Here is a 15,001-nt window from a genome sequence, read left to right as displayed (position 1 = left end):
TGGACTCCCAAGTGCATGATGAGGTGATTTCATGAATATGTCAAGATATATAGTTCATAGCTCTGTTCCACCACCCTTTGACTACTCACTGTGGGGAAGAACATGTTTTCGCACCTCCAAAATGCATACATTATCTGTATATGAAGTTCATATTATGCAGTTATTCCAAATTATCTACCAATAATATTGAGGATATGATAATGACTTTGTGCCTCACAATTCATCAATATTTCTGGCTGCTCAAAATTTGGAGTTAATGTAACATAACCTACCAGAACATATTCCAAGCTTATTTAAAATAATCATATAATATTTGTCATGAAGTCTCATGATGCACCCTTTGATGTGCCATCAGCAGTGTGTTCCCATCAATCTCTTTTCACATGTTTATTGTACTTTATCACACGATCATCCCATTAGTTCCATTTGTTTCCATATGCTTCCATACAACTCATCTGTTAAGATCATGTACACCATATAACCGTGCCAGGGCCACAAGGTGTCTAAGAGTGGAAGGTCGAATGGGACAGTAGTGAAGTTATTAACAACACCACCGTTACGCCGCTAGTCCCCGGAGATCGAGAATAGAAAGGGAGAGAGCCAGAAGCAGCCAAGTCGGAGCAGCGGTATCGCCGACGACGAGGAGCGAACCAAGGAACTAAGTCCTAAGGTTGTAGTAGAGAGTACTTCAAGGCGATGAGCCTGAAGACTTAGAAGAGCACAGAGTTAAGGAGGGAATCTAAGTTGATAATTAAACTGAGGAACTACAGTAGCGTACAGAAGTATTTATTGCGAGCGAAGCGAAGCAATACTGGCCATAGGGTGAAAAATTTCGTCAATTCTATATTCGCAAATCCCATGAGGTCACAGCCACCGCCGTTTTTGGTAATCCCCTGTAAATCCCTCGTCATCGAATTCAGTCGTGACTGTCTATCGTCCATTACCTTGTACATTCTTACTTGCTCAGTATATCATCCTTGTGTAATCATTATAGTGTCTTGATAATTGTTTTACGGAGGTGCGCCGGCACCGACACCCCTCGAAACTAGAATTTTGAAGCAAGCACCACATGTGAGACGTACTTGGAACGGAGGGGGCCGAAGGCCCCCTCCGAGCTGGACGAAGGAGGCTCACATGCGAATGCATGTTACCTATGGATTGGCACATCAGAGCAGAGCACCAGACTAACTACTAGGAGCTATACGAGTAGTACCTGCAGGGTAGAGTAAAAGACAATAAGGAGGAACTAGAACGAAAGGGTATGTGTAGCGAGAAAGAACAATAAGGAGAGATTACAATAAAAGGTGGATCTTCGGAATACCGAGCGGCGGAATGGAGGCCCGAGGCATGGACTTGACAGGCCCTAAATATGAATTTTGAAGGGCATAGACCTAGTGGATGAAGCACGACAAGGAAAATAAGAAGAAAAAAGTGCAATCATACCCGGGCCAAGGCCGACCGGTTGCATATCCATAATTTTGCTCAGACATTGCCCGACACCAGCGAGAAATTCACAGAAAATCCCAGAAATTCACAAAAGTTGTGTTTAATTATGAGGAATCCATCTATCTAATTTTTTCTACAACAACTGCAGTGGTTCAAGGTGGGCAAGAGATCCCGTCTTATTTTGCATATCTTAAATTACCATAGTAGTAGTACTGATTGCGAGATATGAGATGCAGGGTTGAATATGTATATGTAGTGTGTATATGTGTACTTGATAAAAAACACCAATACCAATAATACCCAAAGAAAAAGTGAGGAAAAAGTGAGGATTTCCAGGATGTAGTGATTAAACACCTGATATGTATGTACCCACTACCCATGAACAAACAATTTTCTCTAGAAACACAGAAATCCAGAAATACACACTGTATGTTCATACATGTACAGGCAGTACACAGTACACAGTACTACAACCACCTACCTATCTACTTACCCACCCACCTACATACATTTATATGCATCTGCGTATCACATAAAACCCACACAAAAAAATTCCAGAGCTGACAAATGCATTAAGAGGGAATCGAACCCCCGGCGGGTCGAGATCATCTTTCAGCAATGGTTTCATCTCATGGCAACGACCCAGGTTACCACTACCCCATTAATGCGTTGTTGTGTTACTGCGTTACTGACTTAATGCGTTAATGGGTTACTGCGTTAATACGTCAATGCGCTAATAGGCGTTAATGCGTTGCTGCGTTGTGGATTCACGTTGATTGTAGGAGATATTGCGTGAGTGGTTAAGAAACCCGTGAGAAATACCCACCCCACCGCACGTACTCTCTATCACCCCATCACCCCCATCAAAATCGTTATCATCCGAACAGAAGGTATGGGTTATGGTATGGTATGGGTATGACGTCGTGCTTAGTGGACGGACGTCATCATTCGTTGGTGGGGATACAAAAATGACGATGGACTGGGTGGAGGAGGTTACTTGCGACTTTGATTTTTACACTGTACAGGTGAACAGGTGAACAGGTGAAGACTCTACAAGTGAAGACATTACCAGACTACAAAGGTTCACCAGACATTATTGGATAACTTCACCGAATAACACTATTATTGGAATAACTCTATATGGCGCCGTCGTTAGGAACAACGCTAGGGAGACTTTTGCCGTCGAGGAAGAGGGATTCGATGAAGGTGAAGAGTGGAGATGGGGAGAAGGTGAAGAGGGGAGATAGGGAGAGTGTCGAGGAGAATGCAGAGAAGAGTGTCGAGAAGAACGAACAAAAGAACGCCGAAAAAAGTACATCGAACACCGCCAACGCATCGAACACCGCCAACGCATCCCCAGAAACCACCCTCCGCACCCAACTCCGACGTGCCCAATCCTCGCACCTCGCCTCCCAAACCGAATCTCCCACCCAACGCAACGCATACGGAGTCCTCTCCTACTCCGAATCCCCAACAAACCCACTATCGTCCATCCCCTCCCTCGCCTCCCCTTCTCTGCTCGGCAAAACCGTAGATCTCCGCGCGCGAATCCACACCATCCGCGCCGTCTCCGCGTCGTTGGTGTTTATCCTCCTTCGTCAGCAACTAGACACCATCCAAGGTGTTTTAAGCGTCTCAGAGGAAGGCCCGACAGAACACATGGTGCGGTGGGGGTCGAGACTCGAGGAAGAGAGTATCGTGCACGTGAAAGGGGTAGTACAGCGTCCCAAAGACGGGCAAGTACATTCCACGTCGATACATACGCTGGAATTGAGGATTGTGGAATTGCATGTGGTGAGTGGGGTAGCGGAGCCTGTGCCGTTTAGTGTGTATGAGGCGGATTTGAGTGCTGCTGCTGCGTCTTCCGGGAAGGAGGAGGAGGAGGAGGACGACGACGAGGAGAGGTTAATGCCATTCATCCCTGACCGATCGCGGCTGGCGTCTCGAATCATCCACCTCCGCTCTGCATCTGCACAGTCTATTTTCCGTATCCAATCCACTGTCTCCATGACCTTTCGTTCCCACTTGTCTCAATTAGAGCACCTCGACGGCACCGGTCTCGACTTTGTCCTCTCCTTACACAACCTCTTCCCCCCCTCCTCTGTCTCCATCCCCGGCGGCTTCCTCGAAATCCACACCCCCAAACTGCAAGGCGGGGCCTCCGAATCCGGCGCCTCCGTTTTCAAACTCAAATACTTCTCCCGCCTCGCCTTCCTCGCCCAGTCCCCGCAGCTCCCCAAACAAATGTCCGTCTCCGCCGACTTTCCCGGGGTATTCGAAGTCGGGCCTGTCTTCCGCGCCGAGAACAGTAACACCAAACGCCATTTGACGGAGTACACGGGGCTGGATGTGGAGATGAGGGTGGGGAGGGAGTATCATGAGGTTATGGCGGTGGTGGATGCGGTGTTGAAGGCGATTTTTGGGAGTGTGTACGGGGAGAGGAAGAGGGAGGTGAAGGTGGTGAAGGAGCAAGGAGGGGGAGGGGAGGATTTGGTGTGGTTGGATAGGACACTGGTTATGGCGTTTGCGGATGGGGTGCAGATGTTGATTGAGGACGGGTACGTGGAAGAGGACACGGGGTGTCCACCACGCAAAGACCAGGATTTAACCACCCGTGCGGAAATCAGACTCGGACAACTCGTTAAATCGAAATTCCACACCGATTATTACATCCTTGATCTCTTCCCGCAGAGTGCTCGTCCGTTCTACACCATGCCTGCCGACCCAACCACCCAATCCCACCTAAACACCCTCCACCCCACATGTGGACCCCTCACCCACTCCTTTGACATATTTCTCCGCGGACAGGAAATCACCACCGGTGGACAGCGGATCCACTCGTACCCGCACCTCCTACACTCCATGTCCCTCCTCGACATCAGCCCCCGCGGACTCGAAGAGTACCTCGACGCTTTCCGGTGGGGCGCACCCCCGCACGGCGGCGCAGGGATCGGGCTGGAGAGGCTGGTGATGTTGATTTTGGGGGTAAAGGATATTCGGTACGCGAGTATGTTCCCGAGGGATCCGAGGAGTTTGATGGAGCCACCGAAAGGGCTGGAGGGGGTAAGGCATTTGGAGGCGGATACATTGGGGGTGGCACAACCCACAGCTATCCAGTGTATTTGTCGTCCGAGGGGTACGTCGACGACACCAACACCAACCCCGGTGGTGGGGTTGTCGGATTTGTCGTTGGAGAGTACCAGTTCAATGACCTCGAACCACCCTCGACATCCACCACATCGTATCGGTCCATCACCATTACACCAGTCTCTCCTCCCAGGTTCTCAACAACCAACCGTGTCCAAACGACGGTCCCTGCCCACGATACCCGCGCTGATAGCCAACTACGGGGACGCAGCCAACACCTCCTGGCTAGACGATAGGTATTTGGTGTGGAGGGATGTCAGTACAGGGGCTGCTATTGGGTGAGTATTCTGTGTTATTATTTAGATTATTATTATCTAATCATCGTACGATTGTAGATTCGTCCCATCCTCATCTGGATTCGCGATCATCGTTGGTGACCCGCTGTGTGATAGATCCCAGTACTCTGCTGTCGTGGGGAGGTTCTTGGGGTGGTTGAAACGTGGGGAACAGGACTACAACGACAATAACCACAACAACGACAACCACAACAACGACGACGATGGTCATGGGGGTCACGCCCACTATGGGTACGTGGAGAGAAAGAGGATTGGGGGATGGGATGAGAAGAATTCGAATACCAATACCAATACCAATACGAAAGAGAAAGAAAAAGAAGGTCACGCGGTGTCAAAAACATCCACATCTACATCTCTAAGTGAAGGGATTAAAGCGTTTTTACAACCCACCTCATCCCCTTCCCCCAAATCCCCCCACTCCTCCCAAAACACCACCCCTTCCCCCTCCTCCCCCCACTCCCACTCCCCCTCCTCCCACCCCTCCCCCACCCACGTCCACCCCTCCCCCCTCCCTCCCCTCAAACCAATCTGGCTCCTCGCCTCCTCTCACCTCGAACACACCCTCGGCACGCGCCTCTCCTGGTCCTCCTTCACCTGTGTCGCCGAGAGCCGCGTCGAGCTCTCCGGGGAGGTCCCTGCCGCGCTCCAGGAGAAGGAGGTGGCGCGGAAGGTGCGGAAGGCGGAGGGAGAGGGGGTGGCCCACGGGTTGGGAGGTGGATGGGGAGGGATGGGTTTGGAGTTGGGAAAGGAGAAGGGGGGGAGGTTAATGGGTATGATGTATTCGATGGGATCTCTGTCGAGGAAAACGATGTTGATCCTAACCCCGATAACACCACGAATTCAAACTCCAAAAGCATGCCCCTCTCACTAAAACACACCATCGACGCGCGGATCCGGGAGTGGCGCGACTCGCGCGCGGCGAAGGGGGGGCAGGTGAGGTTGACGGAGGTGGAGGTGTGGAGGGATTATGTGCATAGGGAGTATTTTGTTGCTTTGGCGCCGAGGAAGAGGGGGGAGACGAAGGATGAGGACGAGGGGAAGGACAACGACGAGGAGGGAGAGAAAGAGGGGAAAGAGGATGTGGAAGGGACGAAGGACAAGGAGAATAAGGAAGGGAAAGAAGGAAAGGAACCAGAACTAATCCCAGTAGCTCTCGTCGTCTTACACCAACTCTCTCCCATGTACGGGTTCCAAGTGAAATACGCCCTGGATTTCCCGTCGACGGAGAGGTGGAGGACTGGGAGTACGAGTGGTGAGTGTTTACTTATACTTTATTGTTTTATTCCTTTATTGTTGGTTTATTTTCTTGGTTTATCTTCTTGGTTTATTTTCTTCGTCTCGTCTCGTCTCACCTCCTCTCTTCCTCTAACTCTCCCCCTCCTTCTCTCCAGGTGCAATCGAATCAGCACTCAGCGCAGCAATGCGCGCAGTCGCATCCACCGGGAGCGGCCGCCTCACATTCGGAACGAGCGCCACGAGTCGGTTGACGCCCGTGCGTGGGGTGAAGGGCGTGAGAGTCAAGGTTCGTGTTATTCCCTCCTTCCTTCGGTTTCCTTTTACTCACTTCCCTCCCTCCCTCCCCTCCCCCCTCCCCTCCTCCTCCCCCTCCCTCCCTTTCCCTCCCTCCCTCCCTTTCCCTCCCTCCCTCCCTTTCCCTCCCTCCCTCCCTCCCTCCCCTCCCCTTCCCCCTCCTCCCTCTCCTACTCTCAATAGATCCTCTCCCACGCCTACGAAGCCATCTCCGAACGCATGTCCCTCCGCTCCAAGGGCGACTTCCGCAAGAAAATGGGCGCCGAGGAGGAGGATGTGTATATCTGTTATCCCCGTGGTGGGTTGGGGGGGAGAGGGGCGAAGGCGGTGTTGGATTTTTGTGTTGCGGAGAGTTAGAGTGGTTTGGGGAAGGTTGGAGTTAGGTTGGATAGGTGGGTGGGGGTTGGGAGGGAGGTTGTTGCTGATACCGAGTTTTGTTTTGTTTCTTGTTTCTTGTCACGGCGACCACTATCCCCACTGTTGTGTTACGTCTATTTCTCCTTGTGCTTGTTTCTCCTTGTGCTTGCTTGCTTCGAATTCGATATACAAATCCCAAATATATAATCCCCCCCTTCTTACATATGATATATACATAATCCTCTCTAAATTTCTTTAGTCGTTTCATGGACCTTTCTCATATTTCATACCTCGTATTTCATACATCTCACCTCGCACCTCGCACCTCGCACCTCTCACCTCTCACCTCGCACCTCGTATTTAGTACCTTGTGCTTAGTACGTAGCAGATACATGTTACTTAGTATACCATTCTTCGAATACAATAAACGAATCATCCACGAATAATTCACGAATATCTATGAATATTTGATTCCTTGATTCTTTGATTTTTGATGATTCCCGTGAACGACCTTGGGCAAGCATTTTCTACATAGTAAATGTGTTTTGATTTAATTTACTTACTTTGACGCATTTACTCTGACGCACTTACTTTGATTTACTTATGCTGACCTATTTTCTATTTTGTACTTTCTACTTTGTACATTGACCCATATACATGCACACATAAAGCTTCCAGATCCGATTCTCTCCAATCTATGCAAAGACAGGCAGACAGATATGTATACACATATACACATACACATATACACATAGATATATAGATATATAGATACATAAATAGACCATAATACACTCTTCATAGTACACTCTTGATAGTAAACTCCTCATACCACAGCTCCACCCCACCCCTGTGTCAGAGTAAGCACCTGTTAAAATCATATACATATATACCGCCAAGCCCATGTCTTCCACAATAAAGGACTGGTTGGTATCTAAGTTGGGATAATTGAAAGCCATGCCAAGGGCTGTTCGGTGTCTAAGTTGGAGGAATCAAATGGGACAGTGGTGAAGTTATTAACAAGACCACCACCATGCCATGAGTCCCCAGAGGATAGAGAACAGAGGAGAAAGAGGAGAGTGTGATGAGGGGCAGCCAAGCTGAGGAATAGTGATAATGCTGATAACAAGGAGTGGACTGAAGGACTTGTAAAGTCTTAAGGTTGCATCTGCAAAACCTGGATGTTCGTGAGAGCAAGGGTACTAGCTGGAGAGCGCTGTCAGCTGCTTTCGAGCTCTTAGCCAAAAATACAGGTTTTACAGATGTGAGACTAGGAGAGTCTAAGGTGACTAGCCTCAGAACTCAGAAGACAAAAAGAGTAGGGAATCTAAGTCAATAATTAAACTAAAGAACTAAAGTACAATACAGGAGTATTTATATATTTATACCAACTAATCACCATATCAGAGCAGATCACTAAACTAGTTACTAGATCCTGTACATTTAGTGCCTTCAGGGTAAAGGATAGTTGTTTCCTTGATTCTGGATACAAGTGTGAAGAAGTTCCATTCTTAGGGGGGTTTCCTAAACTAGTTACTAGAGACTGTACATTTAATGCCTTCAGGGTAGAGGATAAAACAATAAGAGTAGACTAGAAAGAAAGGGCATTGAATGCTAATTCACTTTGATCTGCAGGCTCACAATTCCTAATGAGGATGTGGTTCCCTTGGAGCAGGTGTTGCTTCCTTGATTCTGGATACAAGTGTGAAGAAGTTCCATTCCTAGGGGGATTGTTTCCTATAATTAGGTTTATGTTGTCAAGGATTAGATGCAATTACATGCCTTTGGCAGATGTTGGTTCAATTTCTGAATCAATCATGTCTATCAGTAGGGTTCCATGAAACAGAAGATCACTATTACCTTGACTGTGTCCCCATCATCTATAGACATATCATCTATTTCTGAAATGAATAAATTAGATGCCTAACTTTATTTAACAAAGTGATAATAACCTTGGGGTATATCATTAGGGGAGTCTCCAGCCTGTGACTCTTCTGCTTCCTTGTCAACTTCCTTTGCTGTGTCTAGTATATTAAATCAACCAAACACAGTTTTATAATACTTAAGGATATCTATACCTTCCTGGTTATCATTGACTTCTTTGCCATCTACCTCCTTGAGTAAGAGGGCATAACTTATGATATAGAGAGGCATTATGGAATTATTCATAAAGTATTCTGTGCCACTTACAGGCTTATCAACAAGGCCAGGAGGGACTTGAGCCACTTGGTGCTTTTCTGTTCCCAAATCGAGGAGCCTATATTCCATATTTCTTAGTAGGTGCAAAAGGGTTATTGATATAAAAAAGTGGCTGACATATAAAAAGCCATTGTTGCTCAGTGAAGGTGGTAGGGTAGTGCTCCATGATTCCTTCAAAAATCTAGTCCAGGTCTTGCTAACAGCTCTTTCTTGGAGTCCAGTATACAAAGCAGTTGCAAAAGGCTGAATATCTGGGTGAGAATGAATTCAAATAGGAAACAAGTAGGTCTTAGCACACTTGTAAGGTTAGGTCAGCCTCCTTTGCCTCTGTAACTACCTTTGAGAAAAACAGAGAGAGTGCCTGGTCTTTAGCCTTAAGCCATGAAGAAACTGTTAGTGACATGACGGCAAAAAGAAAGAAAGCTGTTGTTGTTTATGTAACCATCCATGGATTTTCCACCCTAATGGCACAGCCACTGGTCAAGTGCTTAAATCCGGCGCTAAACCTCAGAATTCTGAGGTTTAGCGCCCATTGCACAGCCACTGATCACATGCAAATAATGAAAATTCCCGGGCTGCCATTCTTTCTACTACTGCAGTATATAAGTATATGCATTGTGAAGTGGAATACAGAACAAAAAGACATCCCCAGGGGGTATGGCAACATCGGTTGAAGAACATGAACACATGAGCATTGACTTGGGGAGGTTTTATGGGATGCTAATCAAAATCGATTGTCTCTGCACATACACACACACACTCTCTTTCTCTCTCTCCCTCTATCTCTCTCACAGGTCCTCCCCCATGCCTACAAAGCCATCTCCAAACACATGTCCCTCTGCGGCAAGGGCAAGTTCCGCAAGAAAATGGGCATGGAGGAGGAGGATGTGTATATCTGCTACTTGTTAAGATCATGTACACCGTGTAACCGTGCCAAAGCCACAAGGTGTCTAAGTGCGGAAGACGAGTGGGACAGTAGTGAAGTTATTAACAACACCGCCATTACGCCGTTAGTCCCCGGAGATCGAGAGTATAGAGAGAGGAGCTAAGTAGCAGCCAAGTCGGAGCGGCGGTATCGCCAATGACGAGGAGCAAACCAGAGGACGTTCAAGTCCTAAGGTCGAGTAGAACGTGCTTCAAGGCGATGAGCCTGAAGACTTAGAAGGGCACAGAGTTAAGGAGGGAATCTAAGTCGATAATTAAACTGAGGAACTACAGTAGCGTACAGGCAGTATTTATATCTACGGATTGGTGCATCGGTGCGGAGCGCCAGACTAACTACTAGGAGCTATACGAGTAGTACCTGCAGGGTAAAGTAAAAGACAATAAGGAGGGACTAGAACGAAAGGGTATGTGTAGCGAGAAAGAACAATAAGAGTAAGATTACAATAAGAGGTAGATCTTCGGAGTACCGAGCGGCGGAATGGAGGCCCGAGGCATGGGCTTGACACTACTCCCAAAATGGGTTGGGTGGATGAGGGGCAAAGGCAGTGTTGGATTTTTGTGTTGCTGAGAGTTAATTAGATGGTTGGGTGGGGGAGGGGAGTTGATGCACAATAATTCTTGGCGTTGTGAGTTTGTTGTTTTCTGGATGAGTCTTGTTTCTTGTTTCTTGTTTCCTGTCCACTGTTACTGTTGTTACTTGTCTGTTCTTATTCTCTTTTGCTTCTTGCTTCAGTATATACTCCCAAATAATAATACTGCCTCCATTGACACGCCTAAATTTTGGCTAGACGTCTATGCTGTGAATTGTGACATTTTCACGTATAGATTTGTATCAAGAGGACTGTAATTGAGACCCAGATTGACAGTCAAAGTCGATACTGAATCAGTCTAATAAGTTGAAGGGACCATATACCCATACTACCACAAGTTGGTTAGTTTACCCATCCCCGATACTACCTACAGATAGCAGTCTACCTGTTTGTCAAGCAGGATTATACCAGACTCGGACTACATCCGAAGGATGACCATTCACGTATGACATACCAAGGGTATTCTTATTGGACCTTACACTGGCAGGAGTTTGGAAGAACTTACTCAAGTGACCATGAACTGAGGATTGACTCGAAATGACTTTCTAGAACTCAGGAATTATCAAATACTCCTTCTAGAACGAGATCATGCATTAATCTAAAAGACTGCGATTTAGTCTAATAGACCAATCAAGTTGCATGGTTGAGTAAAATGACTAGAAGAACGATCGAAAGACTGCAAGGCTCCGAAGACATATCAAATGAATGTCAAAGAGTCCTGACGTAGAAAACATTGAAGAATGCAATTAAATGAATACTATGCGTAACTCCCTTGATAGAGTATAGGCACAATAGGTGTCTGTTGAAAGAGAGAAGCAATTAGTTTAATCCAGATGAATCAGATTGATAGGATTAGAATCGAGGAGAGCTGATTTGCCTCCGGACGAGGTGACAAACGATCGAAGTAAGTGTTGAACACCATTCGAGTCATCCTCCAAAAACAATTAAATTAAATGAATATTGAAGTACCTACCTATGTTTGGAGGTATACTAGAATCTTGGAACCAATATGGACCAAATAAGGACATGTAGATTCAAATTAAATGGTATCTGACTGAGTGTAGAAGTTTCCTTGCAGTTCCGAACGTTTATTGTATTAAATTAATTGTACTATGTGACTCTATATTCTGTATGTATAAATAGCGATCCGATGTATCTGGAATACAAGTGATTTTGGGACGACGTTGCAGTGCTAATCCGTAAAAAGGAAAGACACACTCCCGCCAGACTGAAACCTCTTCGCTAGCAGCCATTCGGGCCCAGCACTTGTGAGTATAGGAACGTTGTGTTCTGCTCCTTGTGACTGCAAGAAGTATATTCAGTTGTTGGGTATTCTTCGAACTTAGGATCAGTCGTTGGTCTTAAGGGCAAATCACGCTGTGTGGTTGTGCCAGCACATAGTTCTAGCCCTCCGTAGGGGTCTGTGTGTTTCGGTTTTAATTTACTTTGATTCAAACCCCCAATTCTTGATATACCCAAATCAATACAAACCAAAGCACAAATCGTGCTGAATCTACCTTGATCAAAGGAATATATCGAATCCTTAGAACGATTCAAATTGATTGATCAAAGCTTCTTACTTAGCTCTCAAAGCTTTGCGGAACCTTTGCCAACGCTACCCCTTGCTATTAAATAAATTTGATAGCAGTGAACTCGCATATTGTGTATTAGATTGGTTGGTTGGAGTGCCCATTAGATTCCTTCCTTTCTCTTTCACACAAAAACGAGGCAAGCTCGTTACCGTTGTTACCCCCTTTCCTTTTTTCTACATCTGTCTGTCTGTTTTCTTGCTCCAGCATATAATTCTCCTTGCTGGTAAGTTCCTAGTAGATACATGTTATACCATCCTTCGAATGAAGAGCACCATGAGCCTAGGCTGCTTGGAGTTAAGTTGAGAGCATTGGAATGTTGTTAATTCAAGTACAAGTGGCATGTATATCCACCGTGCCAGCTACGGAACCACGAAGAATTAATTTCAAGCAATATCACCCCGCAAATAATCCTGGACCCAGGCCAGTTTACTACCCCCAACGGAAATTTAAAATTGCACTACAAAACTCTTCAAGCTTTAAGCTGGGAACAAACAATCTGTCAAAATCTCTCCCCGTTATATTCATCTCGTATATACACCCTTCAAATCATCCACGCAGCTCATAAGGCAGCTCAAGCAATGCAGTTTGACCTTTATACACATACCCCATCACTTCACCCGTAGGCCTTACCCTCTCACCCCCATCAAATTGTACATATCCTCTTCATACCAAAACCAACACTTGTCCACCTGCACCTCACACCCCTCCCCCACCCCACTCCCCCAAAACTGAAAATCATGCTGATTGTAATGTATGTTCCCATCAAATTGGTTGGAATACACTACATCGAATTTCCTCAAGACGTTGTTGAATTCTCGCCATGTCGTGAGGATTTTTTTTATCTCTTTGCGGATTTTGGGGATTGGGGTGCCAGTTCCGCGTGTTTCGGAGGGAGCGCGGAAGGAAATGTGGATTATGTCCTTCGATGATGCTCGGGTTTCCAAATGCGGTCCGGGGGTTGCAGACGTCTGCGGAAAATGGATGATTTTTGGGGAGGGGGTTTACTGGATATTAGTTCCACTCACATGAACGACGACGGGTATGGCATGGACCGCAGAGATAACGGAACAGAGGAAAACATAGATGATGGGTGGTACAGATAACTTCATGATTCATAAGATGTTCTCTCTAGATTTGGAGAGGAGAGAGCAGACGATCAAAATCTTGGGTGATTGTGGTGTATGGGTGACTGGCCAGCAGTTCCGTGTACCGAACAAACTTGATAGGAGGAAAGAAAAAAGAAAATCAAGGCTTTGATAAGCACTCATATGTATGGGTATCTCGACCCAATCTCGACCCGAACTCGAGTACATTGACCGAAAACCTTCACGCTGGCATCATCACAATGCTCTCATCTCTACAGATCTCTGATCAGTTTCAATACAGGATAATCTGACTACATCAAGTAGATTTCGAACGAAACTTATTGAACCGCATCTCAACACAGTTTCAATACTGCTTAAACATCGGTGGTTACGTTAGGAATGCTTAAAGTGATAGGGTGTTTTAAGCTGATGATTACCCAACACTGGGAGTGTAAAATGCCTGAATAACTTGTCGCGGTCGAGTGAAATGATTGCCCTGGGATGCACCTCGCGTTACAGCAAGACAGGCTCAAACACGCTCATTTTGGATGACCCGAGGCTCACCTGGATGCTCTGTCTGAACTCTTTCCATCTCCTTTGCATTCTGGCCGTTATGGGAATCACTCAAGCATGACACTTCCCAATTCACACCATCATCTCTTTTCTGACCTAGAACTAATTTACCCATGAGGGCGCTCACATACGAAAACAAAGAGAAAGTCGACTGACGAGCATCTGAATCTCCGAGAGATGCAACCCATACATTTTCCTACCCTCCTACACCCCTCCTGGACCCTTGTGCTTTCATTGCAGATGCCCTGCTCAGCATCTTTCCCTGGCTGATCAGGTGAAAATGTTATTCAAACACACGGTATGCGACGCGTGAGCTCTGGGTACCTTTATTTTATTTTATTTTATTTTTTGAGCAGAAAAAAAAATCGCGTCCGTCATCATTTTCCGAACACGCTGGTTAGGGATAGCGTTAGCATGATTGTTTTCCTTTGCAGCTGCTTGGATACACATCGGCTACCAAAGATTTGCACAGTAGCCTCTAAAGAGGTAGCGGGAACAATCTCTCAAAATCTCTCCTTGTTATATTCATCTTGTATATACACCCTTCAAATCATCCACGGAGCTTATAACCCAGCTCAAGCAACACAGTTTGACCCCTATACACATACCCCATCGCCGCATCCGGATGCCTCTGAACCTCAGCCCCCAACTCACTATACTCATCCTGTTCATACTGAACATAACACCCATCCTCCTCCTCTTTACACCCCTCCCCCACCCCCTTCCCCCAAAATGAAAACTCATGCAGATTCAAATGTATGTTATCATCGTATCGGTTATCATACTCCAAGTCGAAATTTTTCGCGTCTTTTGGTTTTTTCGACACGTGGTCTGATTCTCGCCATTTTGTGAGGATTGTTTTTATCTCAGTTTTGATTTTGCTGACTGGGGTGCCGGTTCCGCGTTGGGCAGAGGGATTGTGGAAGGCAATGTTGATTATGTCCTTCGATGATGCTCGGGTCTCCAAATGCGGTCCGGGGGTTGTAGCACCGGGCGTCTGCGGAAAATGGATGATTTTTTGGGGGGGTCTACTGGATATTAGTTCCACTCACATGAACGACGACGGGTACGGCATGGACCGCAGAAATGACCGAACCAAGGAAAACGTAGATGATGGGTTGTACAGATAACTTCATGATTCGTAAGATGTTCTCTCTAGATTCGGAGAGGAGAGAGCGGACGATGTAAACTTTCGGGTGATTGTGGGGTATGGGTGACTGGCCAGCAGTTCCGTATACCAA

At 46.5% G+C, this 15,001-nt stretch overlaps 4 protein-coding genes and 1 non-coding gene across 5 annotated transcripts; 1 reads left to right on the top strand and 4 right to left on the bottom strand.

Moving 5' to 3' along the window:
* Positions 1 to 2,014: 2,014 nt before the first annotated feature.
* On the bottom strand, positions 2,015 to 2,114 carry C8R40DRAFT_t159. Its single transcript has one exon. It is a non-coding gene; the product is annotated as a tRNA-Gly (tRNA).
* A 472-nt stretch (positions 2,115 to 2,586) lies between these two features.
* Positions 2,587 to 7,217, top strand: C8R40DRAFT_1266095 (uncharacterized protein; the record flags this gene model as incomplete). Its single annotated transcript, XM_046233926.1, has 6 exons — positions 2,587 to 4,582; positions 4,727 to 4,871; positions 4,929 to 5,651; positions 5,744 to 6,141; positions 6,281 to 6,411; positions 6,603 to 7,217. 6 exons carry the CDS (start codon positions 2,587 to 2,589, stop codon positions 6,774 to 6,776), a joined length of 3,567 nt encoding a protein of 1,188 aa, XP_046084905.1. The 3' UTR covers positions 6,777 to 7,217.
* An 879-nt stretch (positions 7,218 to 8,096) lies between these two features.
* Positions 8,097 to 9,393, bottom strand: C8R40DRAFT_1111859 (uncharacterized protein). The gene is made up of 9 exons (XM_046228383.1): positions 9,274 to 9,393; positions 9,093 to 9,218; positions 8,967 to 9,033; positions 8,855 to 8,910; positions 8,729 to 8,800; positions 8,637 to 8,677; positions 8,559 to 8,582; positions 8,418 to 8,497; positions 8,097 to 8,367 (listed from the first exon to the last, which is right to left on the bottom strand). The coding sequence occupies exons 2-8, from the start codon at positions 9,139 to 9,141 to the stop codon at positions 8,423 to 8,425; spliced, it is 384 nt and encodes a 127-aa protein (XP_046084904.1). The 5' UTR covers positions 9,142 to 9,218; positions 9,274 to 9,393; the 3' UTR covers positions 8,097 to 8,367; positions 8,418 to 8,422.
* Positions 9,394 to 12,585: 3,192 nt separating this feature from the next.
* C8R40DRAFT_359819 (uncharacterized protein) lies at positions 12,586 to 13,397 on the bottom strand. The gene is made up of 2 exons (XM_046234830.1): positions 13,128 to 13,397; positions 12,586 to 13,070 (listed from the first exon to the last, which is right to left on the bottom strand). Exons 1-2 carry the CDS (start codon positions 13,209 to 13,211, stop codon positions 12,729 to 12,731), a joined length of 426 nt encoding a protein of 141 aa, XP_046084903.1. The 5' UTR covers positions 13,212 to 13,397; the 3' UTR covers positions 12,586 to 12,728.
* Positions 13,398 to 14,310: 913 nt separating this feature from the next.
* On the bottom strand, positions 14,311 to 14,896 carry C8R40DRAFT_1070658 (uncharacterized protein; the record flags this gene model as incomplete). The annotated part of the gene is made up of 2 exons (XM_046226250.1): positions 14,311 to 14,757; positions 14,813 to 14,896. 2 exons carry the CDS (start codon positions 14,894 to 14,896, stop codon positions 14,311 to 14,313), a joined length of 531 nt encoding a protein of 176 aa, XP_046084902.1.
* Between the last annotated feature and the right edge of the window lie 105 nt (positions 14,897 to 15,001).

The sequence above is a fragment of the Lentinula edodes genome, assembly GCF_021015755.1.
Source record: "Lentinula edodes strain Le(Bin) 0899 ss11 chromosome Unknown C8R40scaffold_24, whole genome shotgun sequence".
In the NCBI taxonomy this organism is placed as follows: domain Eukaryota; kingdom Fungi; phylum Basidiomycota; class Agaricomycetes; order Agaricales; family Omphalotaceae; genus Lentinula; species Lentinula edodes.
The sequence above is the reverse complement of the archived record's forward strand: the minus strand, read 5'-3'. Positions and strand labels throughout refer to the sequence as shown.